Here is a 12,253-nt window from a genome sequence, read left to right as displayed (position 1 = left end):
AAAATATTCTAAAAATGGGCTGCACACCGGGGAAAATATATTGAAAATCACAGAACTGTGTCCTTAAAATGGGTCAATTTGATGGCACATAAATTATACTTTAATAAAATTGTATTTTTAAAAAGACCTTACAAATAATAAAAATAAATAAATAAAAGATCTGTACTCAAGTGTAAGATTTAAATTGGTTGGGTGCGATGGCTCACGCCTGTAATCTCAACACTTTGGGAAGCCAAGTCAGGTGGATCACCAGGTCAGAAGATAGAGACCACCCTCACCAACGCAGTGAAACCCTGTCTCTGCTAAAAAACAGCCGAGAGTGGTGGTGTGCGCCTGTAGTCCCAGTTACTCGGGAGGCTGAAGCAGGGGAATTGCTTGAACCAGGGACGCAGAGGTTGTAGTGAGCTGAGATCGTGACACTGCACTCCAGCCTGGTGACAGAATGAGACTGCGTCTTAAAAAAAAAAAAAAAAAAATATTTGATTAAATCACAATTTTTACTACTATAGTATAGACATGAAGTAAAGTGGCATTTGAAATGCCTGTGCATGCTGAGTATCTGGCACAGTCTTCCTATTAATATAAATATAGTTTCAATTTGGGAGGCTAAGGCGGGCGGGGCCCTTTGAGGTCAGGAGTTCGAGACCAGCCTCACCAACATGGTGAAACCCCATCTCTACTAAGTACAAAAATTAGCTGGGCGTCGTGGCACATGCCTGTAATCCCAACTACCTGGGAGGCTGAGGCAGGAGAGTCACTTGAACCTGGGAGGTGGAGGTTGCAGTGAGTTGAGATTGTGCCATTGTACTTCAGCCTAGGCAACAGTGACACTCTGTCTCAAAAAAGTAAAATAAAATAGAAAATAAATAAATAAATATAACTTTGACCTCAGAGTCCCCTGAAAGGATCTAAAGGACTCCCAGGGGTTCACAGACAACACTGAGACCTACTGCTTCAAACACAAAAAAAATGCAAGGATTCAATACTGAACAAAAGACATTTCTCCAAGGAAGATATACAAATGGCCAACAAGCAAATGAAAAAACTACACACCACCTCTAATCTTCAGGGAAATGCAAATCAAAACCCAGTAAGATATAGCTTCACACCCAATGGAATAGCTCCAATTAAAAGAACAGAGAATAGAGTACTGCTGAGGATGTGGAGGGACTGGAAGCCTTCTGCGCTAAAACTGAGAACATCAAACGGTGCAGCCGCTGTCGAACACGGCTGGGCGGTTCCTCAAAGATGACACAGAAAATTACCACATCATCAGCAATTCCAATATCAGGCATGAGCAAAAGAACTGAATGCAGGGTCTGAAGAGAAATTTTTACGTCCATGTTCATAGCAGCCCTATTCACAATAGCCTAGAGGTAGAAGCCACCCAAGTGTCCATCCACAGATGGGGGATAACCCAATGCAGCCACTCCACATGAAGAAATATTAATCTTTTTTTTTTTTTTTTTTTTTTTTTAAAATACTTTCTTTTTTTTTTTTTTTTTTTTTTTTTTTTTGCTTTATTTTATTTTTTTTTTTTTTTTTTTTTTTTTGAGACAGAGTCTCTCTCTGTTGCCCAGGCTGGAGTGCAATGGCACGATCTCAGCTCACTGCAACCTCCACCTCTCAGGTTTAATTCTCCTGCCTCAGCCTCCTCAGTAGCTGGGATTATAGGTGTGCGCTACCACACGCAGCTAATTTTTGTATTTTAAGTAGAGACGGGGTTTCACCATGTTGGTCAGGCTGGTCTCGAACTCCTGACCTCGGGATCCACCTGCCTTGGCCTCCCAAAGTGCTGGGATTACAGGCCTGAGCCATCACACCTGTCCCTTTTTTTTTTAAGACTGAGTCTCATTCTGTCACCCAGACTGGACTGCGGTGGCGTGATCCTGGCTAACTGCAACCTCTGCCTCCTGGGTTCATGCGAATCTCCTGCCTTGGCCTCTCAAGTAGCTGGGATTACCGGAGTGTTCTACTATGCCTGGCTAATTTTCTATATTTTTAGTAGAGACGCGGTTTCACTATTTTGGCCAGGCTGGTCTCGAACTCCTGACCTTAAATGATCCATCCACCTCTGCCTCTGAAAGTGCGAGGATTACAGGCAACAGCCACCGTGCCTATTATTCAATTTTTAAAAGGAAGAAGGCCAGGCATGGTGGGTCACACCTGTAATCCCAGCACTTGGGAGGCAGGGGCAGGAGGATCGCTTAAGCCCAGGAGTTCAAGACCAGCTTGGGTAACATAGTGGGACCCTGTCTCTACAAATAATAAACAAGTTAGCTGGGCATACTGGCATGCCTGTAGTGCCAGCCATTTGGGAAGCTGAGGCGGGAGGATGGCTGGAGCCCAGGAAGTTAAGGCTGCAGTCAGTCATGATTGTGCTCCAGCCTGGGTGACACAGTGAGATCCTGCCCCCAAAAAAAAATAATAATAAAACAAAGTAAAAAAATTCTGATGATGAATGAACTTTGAGGACATTATGCTAAGCAAAATAAACCAGTCACAAAAGGACAGACTACATGGTTCCGCTCATATGTGGTACTTAGAGAAGTCAGGATTCAGAGACAATAAAATGGCAGGTACCAGGAGGCCGGTGGGGAGGAATGAGAAGTTATTTCACAGGTACAGAGTTTCAGGTCTGTAAGCTGAAAAAGTCCTGGAGATGGATGGTGGTGATGGTTTTTTTTTTTTTTTGAGACGGAGTCTCACTCTATCGCCCAGGCTGGAGAGCAGCGGTGCGATCTGGGCTCACTGCAACTTCTACTGCCCAGGTTCAAGTAATTCTCCTGCCTCAGCCTGCCGAGTAGCTGGAATTACAGGCACCAGCCACCATGCCCGGTTAATTTTTGTATTTTTGGTAGAGACAGGGTTTCATCATCTTGGCCAGGCTGGTCTTGAACTCCTGACCTCGTGATCCACCAGCCTCGGCCTCCCAAAGTGCTGGGGTGACACTGTGAGCCACTGTGCTTGGCCTGATGATGGTTGCTATACAACAACATGAATGTATTTAATATGAACTGTATACTTAACAATGGTTTCTAGGCTGGGCACGGTGGCTCACGCCTATAATCCCAGCACTTTGGGAGCCAAGTGGATCACGAGGTCAAGAGATGGAGACCATCCTGGCCAACATGGTGAAACCCCATGTCTACTAAAAACCACAAAAATTACCTGGGCGTGGTGGTCCGTGCCTGTGGTCCCAGCTACTTGGGAGGCTGACACAGGAGAAGTGCTTGAACCCGGGAGGCAAAGGTTGCAGTGAGCCAAGATTGCGCCACTGCACTCCAGCCTGGCACCAAAGTGAGACTGTCTCAAAAAAAAAAAAAAAAAAAATACCCCAAAACCTAAAATGCAATAAAATAAATAAAAAAAAAAAAAAAAAAAAAAAAAAAGGTTTCTATTTCACCACAATTTTAAAAAAATAGGGGAACAGAGACAGGGAGGTCGGACCTAAAGAATGGACTGGGATGCTTGTTCACAGAGGGATAAATCAAAAACCCAAAGTAGGTGCTGGGCACGGTGGCTCATACCTGTAATCCCAGCACTTTGAGAGGCTGAGGCAGGCGGATTACCTGGGGTCACGATTCAAGATCAGCCACGCCAACACGGCGAAACCCCATGTCTACTAAAAATACAAAAATTAGCTGGGCATGGTGGTAGATTCCTATAATCCCAGCTACGTGGGAGGCTGAGACAGGAGAATAGCTTGACCCCAGGAGATGGAGGACACAGTGAGCTGAGATCCCACCACTGCACTCCAGCCTGGGCAACACAGCAAGACTCTGCCTCAAAAAAAAAAAACAAAAGAAACCCAAAGTGGGACACAGTTTAAAGAAAATGCTACTTACTCCTCTGTGGCCAGAACTCTGTGTCCTGATGATCCAACATAGGCCCACGAGAGGTGAAAACATCCCATGAACAACTACAGCTCCAACTGTAGTATATGTGCTGTGGAGGTAGGCAGGCATAAACAAAGCACTGATGCTTTAAATGTTAACAAGTTGTGTTCCTAGTGCATTCCATTGGTCACAAATGTCAACGTGTCCACTAGGTGATAGATGATTAATCTATACATCACAACCTGTCACAGAGATAAAGCTAAGAGAGGCCAGGTCAGTAGCTCATGCCTGTCATTCCCATACTTTGGGAGGCTGAGGTGGGAGGGTCGCTTGAGCCTCGTGTTTGAGACCAGCCTGAGCAATATAGTGAGACCCTGTCTCTACAAGTAATTTTAAAAAGAAAGACGGGCTCTTCCTATGTTGCCCAGGCTGGTCTTGAACTCCTGGGGTCAAGCAATCCTCCCCGCTCGGCTTCCCAGGGTGCTAAGATTACAGGTGAGCTACCACACCCAGCTACCAACTTTCTTTAAAGAAAAGAATTTTCTAATTTTTATAATATTCACATGCCATAAAATACCCCCATTCAACGTGTACAATTCACTGGTTCTTAGTATATTCACAAAGTTGTGTAAGAATCACCACTAGCTAGTTCTAGAACATTCCATCACCCCAAATGGGAAATCCTGTACTCACTAGCTATCACTGTCCACCCTCAGCCCAGGCAATGGCTAATGAATCTACTTTCTGTCTCTGTGGATCTGTCTGTTCTGGATATGCCATAAACATGTGGCCTTCTGCGTTGCCTCTTTCACTCAGCACCATGTCTCCAAGGTTCGTCCACATTGTAGCTTGTGTCAGTGCTTTATCCCTTTTATGGCCAAGCAATATTCCACTGTATATGGAATATACACCTGTTTATCCATTCATCAGTTTTCGGACACCTGGGATGTTCCTTCCTTTAGGCTACTGAAGATCATGCTGCTGTGATCATTCACATAGAAGCTTGTATATAAATGCATGTATCCACTTCTCCTGGATGCATACGTGCAGCTGAACTCCTGGGTCATACCCAGAAGTGAGTACCTGGAAGCTTTTCAGAAACTGGCTTCCAAAGCGGCTGCATCATTTTACCTTCACGACAGCAGTGAATGAGGGTTCCGGAATCTCCATATCCTGGGCAACACGATAAACTTTGTCTTTAAAATAACTTGTACTCGAGGGATCATAAACAGGGGAATTTCAATTTCACACCAAGCTTATAAACTGCAGGTAGGCAAAAACATTTACGTCCAAATTTCTCATAACTAAGCAGCACCGGGAGACATGATCTAGAAAATGGGAAGAATCAGCTACTTCCTCTGTGCAGCATCATCTCACTCTACAGAATAAAAGTACTCCTGAAATGACTTATTTATAACACCTGATTAAGCTGCCAAAACACCTCCTGATCTAGCTTCTGATTTCTTTTTTTTTTAGAGGCAGGGTCTCACTGTCACCCAGGCTGGGGCACAATGGCACGATCACGGCTCAACTGCAGTCTCAACTTCCCAGGCTCAAGTGATCCACCCACCTCAGCCCCCACCTACCACACAGCTGGGATGACACGTGAGCGCCACCAGGCCCTGCTAATTTTTCATTTTCTGTAGAGACAAAGTCTCACTATGTTGCCCAGGCTGGTCTCGAATTGATTTCTTGAGTGTACAAACCCTTCCACGTGGTCTCACTCACAGAAACCCACTTGGTACTTAGTCTAACCTTGGGGGCACCACCTGCCAATTCTAACCAACCATGTGACACTGATGTCCAGGGAGACAGGATCCTGTCTGTGTTCATCCAGGCAGCTCCCAGTGACACGAATGAAGAGCTCCAGGAATGATCTCTCTTCATCTGTTTTGTGCTTCTGTTGTTAAAGTCTGGAACCAGTTCAGCAGTGAGCCCTGAGCTCCTGGTCCAGAGCCTCCCTGCCCTGGCGGATGCTGCCTCCTGCTGTTGGAACCATCAGGCCAGCGTCGACTGGCCACGCGTCTGAGTCACACTGCCACCCAGAGACCAGAGCCTGCACCGTGACTGCTGCCGATTCGAATGACTGCCAGTGTGTGCTTGTGTGCAGCTTCCCTCCATCAATTTCACCAGGAAATTTGAGACACTGATGCCATTTATTCCCACACCATTATGGAAAAGAGATCTTCTGCTTAAATTTAAATTTTCTGAAATACTAACACTGCAAATACCAAAGCTTTTAGAGAACTGTAACAGTTTACTTTCTAAAATGTCCTGCATATTTCTCTGCATTCTGAAGAATGTGACGATCTGTGGCTATAAGTCTGCTGCCCACGCAGGCTCTCCCCAGTGGGGACCCCTCACATGCACGTGTGACTTGGGCATATCAACTGTTTGTGCTTGGCAAAAGCAAGCATGCAGACAGTGCGGGCCAAGATCACATGCCCACAGGAGCGAGCGTGACCTGGGGTTACCGTGGGCCTCACATCAGCAGGTCATCTCTCACGCAGAGGCATTCGTGGCTGCTCTAAGTGTACAGCCTGCCTCCCTGAGTGATGGGGCTCCACTGCACCCCAAGGGTGCCCTCTCCTGCCTGTCCCTGATCCTCGACCAGCTCCCGTGCCTCTAAGGAGGAGGTTCCAAACGGCTCTCTGCCCCTCAATGACCCCCTTTCCTTCTGGCTTCACAGCTGTGTCCTGGATCCAGGAGAAGGAAGTCTGGCCTCTGGGGTAGGGGGACTTTAAGGCACTGAAGACAGTGAATATAGCGTATTTGGTACCTTTAACCTGGCCTCTGAATGGTATGGAATTGGATATTGGTGGAAGAGTGGACAATGGAGTCACATCTGGAAAAGAAGTACAGGAAGCTCTCGTGAGCTTTGGATGGCACACACAGGCTGGCAGTGACAAAGTCATCTACAGGCTTACAGCAAAATTAAGAGAAGAAGAAAAACATCTTCCCACCTATCCAAGGGGAATGCTGAATTACCAGAAATATGCCAAAACTATTGCTGTACACATCAAAGATATTCTTACAAGGTGGAAATTCTCATTTACATTTCCGAATCCCCCCAGATGTTAATCAGCAAAACAAAAAGCCGTAAAATCATCATGCTACAGAGTTCTGTCACATTTTAACATGGGTTAGCCCAGAGTTTTCAGACAAGACTTTCTTACACTGCTCCCTGCTGCAGCAACTGAACTCACACGACTCCTTCTACGGGAGAGCGCCCTGCTGCTTCAGTAGCCATCCCTGGCCATTTTGAAATCCATTTCACACAAACATACGCTTTTGGCACATCATGCAGGAAAAGGGGCCATCTCTACAGAGTTGGGACAGATGCTAATTCTGGTGCCTAGAACATCTGGCCTTATGAAAAGGACCACTTTGAAAAATGACGGACACCATCTGCAGTACAGACATGGGTCTGCTGTAACTGCAAGGGCCTGGGACCACCAGTGTGAGAATGAGAATGACCAGGCTGCTCCCACAAGGCAGTCATTAAAGTGATGAAAGCACCATAAAAGGGCCTATTGTTCACTGTAAATAACGCCATTGCCACTGCCGCCGCCACCACCACCACCACCACCACCACCTGTCTAGTCTGGCCCAGAGAACTGCCTTGAGCAGCACAGGGCCTGCCAAGGTGAGCCAGGGTCCCAGCTGGCTGTGAGAAGGCCCCACATGCAGACAGTTACCTTTCATGAAGAACCGGCAGGTGGGACGGGGCCTCACCTTCCTGTCACTGGGGTCCTTCACTTCACCTTCTTCCAGGTCATCATCCTAAAGCAGAGAACACCATCTTAATGTGGGGAAGGCATTTATCAATCAGCACTGCTTTCTCCAAACCAGAAGGGGCAGGAAGCTGGGTGTGGGACCTAGATATTGTCATGGGAATTGAATTTACGTCCATTTTCCAAATCTTAGGTCCCATATCTGTAGAGCAGAGATGATCACAGCATACCCAACAGCTCCAAGGGTCCCGCCGAAGTGCCCTGAAGCGCCAGGGAAAAGCACTGCAGCACACAGGGCACTGGACAGAGCAGGCTTTCATGACATTTAACAACTCTGGGCAGGAAAATGGCACTTCAGGTTTTAAAATTTTGAGCATTTAAATAAAATTTGGAGAAAAAAAAAAAAAAACAAAAACTTCCTCTACTTTACAAGTCTTGGGTAGAGGAGTTGGGTGCCTTGGGGCAGTGATGCCAGCAGCCAGGAGTGGCCCGCCTTGCTGCTCACCCTCAGCCGGCTCCTCACCCTGGCTGTCAAGTCTTAGAACAACCCAGGAGCTCTAAGCTGGGCCTCACCCACAGGGATTTGGATGCACAGCCAAACTTGACCCTTGCTTGGTCCTCTCCCTAGGCCACCCACTGTCCCAGGACCTGTTCCCACCAACCTGTAGCTGAGACCCCTCTTTACGCCACCCCAGCCCACATGGGCACCAGCTGCCCACCTGACACCCCTGATCCAGGACCATCCAGGATGGAGTACTCACTGCCCTGATCCCAGCCTCTTCCAGTGAGCCCTAGCACAACCCATCTCGCCAGTCCCATGCCGCCCCCGCCCCTCTTGATCCCTCTCCCCACTACCTGCACACCACAGTCCTCTGCACCACTGCCCTCACACCCAGCCTGGTAAAACCACTTTCCAAGTGGCCTCTCTCATTCCCTCCTCAACTCCTCCAGCCTTGCTTTACACTGCAAAGAGCCCTTTGTGAATTCCAGGCCTGATCGTGTTCTTCCCTCTTCTCTCTGGATTGTTCGACTCAGCTCACTTTCAGATGGAAGCTTGCGCCCCCTTCCTAGGGGTGGCTTTCCTTGAGCTCTGTCCACGACAGGTCCTTGCAGCCCTAGGCCCTGCAGTGCTGCGGCCACACCTGAGCATCATTGTGCTGACAACACCACATGCTGGCTGAACCCTGTGACCCCCGGGACGGGCCCGCGTCTGCCTGCTCACCACCAAGGTGCTGGGTCCAGGCAGCGTCTGGCTCACAGTCAACAGTCCATCATTATTTGCTGAATGAAAAAATGCTGAAACCAAACCCTGGATTTATAATAGCCCAAAAGTTTACAGCTTAAATATTTAAATTTTTTGCCTCAAAGATATTTCGTTACCAAAAAGTCTTTTAAGAGGAACAGAAAAGATTCATGAGAGTTATATCCCTTAAGCAATCCAGCAAAATCACTTTTTAAATAAATGATAAAAATAATAATAATGAAAAAAGGTTCAGAGAAGGCATATTGAATTCATGCCGAGTGACAGGAGCCTCTCTTTTCTGGTCTTTGGCTTGTGTCTTTTTACCACTCTTGCAGTAATGAGCACTACAGGAAATGTGAACGTGGTATTCTACGTCAGTTCAAATCGAAGCAGAGAACACACTCTTTCTTTGTTTCCACTAGGAAAACAAAACAAGACTCATTTGGAAAGTTCAAATCCATTCAAATCCTCCTGCCTCACTTGGATGTGAATGCACAGGAGCTGAGATGATAAGAGCTTTCCAGCACCAGGATTTATAGTAAACACACTAGATCAGATATAGCCTTGTTTCTGCAAAGATGCAACTATCAACATTCACAGAAGCAAGAAAGGAGAACACTGTCACCACCTTATGATTGGAGGGAGGACCGTGTAGCTACTAAAAGTGATCTGGACACAGACTAGAGGTGCTTAGCAAAGGTACAAGACATCCTCGCAACCCAAAGAACGCAGACTTGCATCCACACACTGACCCCCACCATCCAGCCTCTACACCTGCAAGGACCGGGGCTGTACATACTGGTGTGCTGGGCTTATGGCCCCCTTTTCAGTTAAAAAACAAACACAAATAATTCATCAATCACTCGGCAATACAATATTGTGAATATCCAACTAACCATCATTTAGCACAGTGGTCTTTTAAATAACAGATGATCACCACTTTACCTTTTTTTTTGGAGACAGAGTCCCACTCTTGTCACCCAGGCTGGAGTTGCAGTGGCATGACCTTGGCTCACTGCAACCTCTGCCTCCGTGGTTCAAGCAATACTCCTGGCCTCAGCCTCCCAAGTAGCTGGGATTAAAGGTGCCCGCCACCACGTCCATCTATAATTTTTGTACTCTTAGTAGAGATGAGGTTTCATCATGTTGGTCGGGCTGGTCTTGAACCCCTGACCTCAGGTGACCTGACCGCCTCAGCCTCCCAAAGTGCTGGGATTACAGGCATGAGCCACCGCGCCTGGCCTCCATGCCCATTTTCTATTCTTACTTTATATGTATAAACAATAAAATATTCAACATTCCAAAATGAATAAATAAATCACTAAATAATGGATGATTAAGATAAGTTCTTAAATCTTAGAGTATCATGCAAAAACAACTCAAGAAAGGGATATGGAGCTGAAGTCGTCTGAGGCTGACATGCTGAGTGTGTGGCACTCAGAAGCTCCTTCAGGTCTCCTGGTTTCCTTCATGCCCATGGCCTTCTGCTTATGTGACCCGAGCCACAGCAAGTAGGCAACAGAGGATGAGGGGCCTGAGTGACTAGCTAGCAGCAAACTGGCAGGCCTAAAAAAGGATGACATCCATGAGGCTCTCAGCACACACCACCTGGGACAGGCCAAGTTGGCAAGGACACCGAGGGTGAGGCTGAAGAGGCACACAGGACTTAGTGTACCCAACTGAAGGTGGGTTTCCATGCTGGTACTCTCCGGCTGGTGCTTCCTCACCACAGAGTAAAAATATGCATGTGGATGAAGGACACCAGGTTGAGGGCATCGGCGACTCCAATTTTAAGAGCCTTTATACAATTCACATGCCATGGGGGAAAAGGCCCAGGTTCAAATCCTGGGTCCAGGCTGTTGTGACTGTGAGTGTGGACAAGTCACCTGACCTACTAAGCTCGCCTTCCCCTTTGCAGAACAAGGCAGGCGACCCTGGCAGGCTGCTGTGGGCTGAAGGAAAACGCTGCACTGAGAGCCTCCGTGCACCATGCCTTGCTTAAAATACGAGCAGCAACTACGCAACACGTGAGCGTGAGTACTGGGCTTCAGAGGAAACGTGCCAACAAGGACGAACTCTGAGCAATGACACAGGTGATTTCCACTTTCTTCTTTGCACAGCCTCTTCTGTTCCTTTCTTAAGTAAGAATGAAAAAACTCTGTGAACATACAGTACTTACAAAGGCACATAAAGCAAGGGGGCTACTGCGTGGGGCTGCTGTGCCAGAGGAAGGCAAGCCATGGGGCCCGGCACAACCTGGCACTACACCCCGGGCAACCACAACCTCCTGAATCCTGGGCGTCTCGCCTGTAAGATGGGGGTGAAAATACAGATCTGTCATCCCTCATCTGAACGCTGTGGGGTCAGGTGTCTTTTAAGAGTTCGGGAATATTTTGGCTTTAGAAAGGTGACATCACAGGGTCTAAAATAGTAGCTTGTGAGGGACACAGCAACCCTGTGCAGAAGTCTGGGACCCCTCCCACAAGACGGGAGGCACGAGGCTATGAGCAACCTCAGCCAGCCCCGGCCAGGTCTGCCACCAGGTCAGGGTAAGGTTTCAGTTGCGAGAGCCCGAGGTCTCAGGGCTGTGAGTAAGGATGATGGCCTGCACTTTTTCACGTGGCTGTGTGGAACACTAACGAAGCGAACTGGCACAGAAAGCCTCTGAGCCTGCTACTGATGCTACAGGGTACCTTTCCCCAAGTGTGGCAAGGCCGCTGCTGCCTGGGCTCTGGCGATGGGATGGGTGCACTTGGATCCTTAGCAGTGACACAGAAGAGAACCACACTTAGAGAGGAAACCCACAGCCATAAGGCTCACTGAAGAAGCTCTTCTACAGAAGAGCTCATGTATCCAGCCCTAAAAGGAGAGGTGGGTGGGGGCAGTGGCTCACACCTGTAATCCCAGCACTTTGGGAGGCCAAGGCAGGTGGATCACAAGGTCAGGTGTTCGAGGCCAGCCTGGCTAAGATGGCGAAACCCCATCCCTACTAAAAATACAAAATTTAGCTGGGTGTGGTGGCAGGTGCCTATAATTCCAGCTACTTGGGAGGCTGGGGAAGGAAAATCGCTTGAACTTGGGAGATGGAGGTTACAGTGAGCGGAGATAGTATCACTGCACTCCAGCCTGGGTGACAAAGCAAAACCCTGCCTCTAAAAAAAAAAAAAAGTGGATTTGAACAGGAGAAAATATTAAAGACCATGTGCAAAGAAAATGCTCTGAAGTATTTTTGTACACAAGTGAACTGAAAGCCACCAATTATGACAGGAGTCATGTGGCCCACCCACTCGGGACGGGGCCTGCTGTGCTGCTGGCTGGCTGAAAGGCTACCCTACAAATGTAGGGGTCCTCAAAAAGATGAGAATGGAATGACACGTGCACCCTACCCTTTCCAAGGGCCAGTGTACTCCAGCAGATGGGAGGCTGGCTAACCAAAT

General features: G+C 47.6%; 1 protein-coding gene across 2 annotated transcripts in view; it reads right to left on the bottom strand.

Annotated features, from left to right (window-relative positions):
- The window catches only part of ZC3H18 (zinc finger CCCH-type containing 18), a 66,262-nt gene that overhangs the window by 41,443 nt on the left and 12,566 nt on the right, over positions 1 to 12,253 (bottom strand). The window contains exons 3-5 of one of the 2 annotated variants that reach the window (XM_037743938.1): positions 7,538 to 7,622; positions 7,245 to 7,247; positions 6,619 to 6,684 (exon numbers count right to left, since the gene is read on the bottom strand). In XM_037743938.1, the coding sequence (XP_037599866.1) occupies positions 6,619 to 6,684; positions 7,245 to 7,247; positions 7,538 to 7,622 (154 nt within the window). The remainder of the gene's footprint in view (positions 1 to 6,618; positions 6,685 to 7,244; positions 7,248 to 7,537; positions 7,623 to 12,253) is intronic. The other variant, XM_017543712.2, reaches the window with a different exon arrangement.

This window comes from Cebus imitator, unplaced genomic scaffold, assembly GCF_001604975.1.
Source record: "Cebus imitator isolate Cc_AM_T3 unplaced genomic scaffold, Cebus_imitator-1.0 Scaffold159, whole genome shotgun sequence".
NCBI classification, from domain to species: domain Eukaryota; kingdom Metazoa; phylum Chordata; class Mammalia; order Primates; family Cebidae; genus Cebus; species Cebus imitator.
Note: the sequence above shows the minus strand (reverse complement) of the source record. Positions and strands in the feature narration are given on the sequence as shown.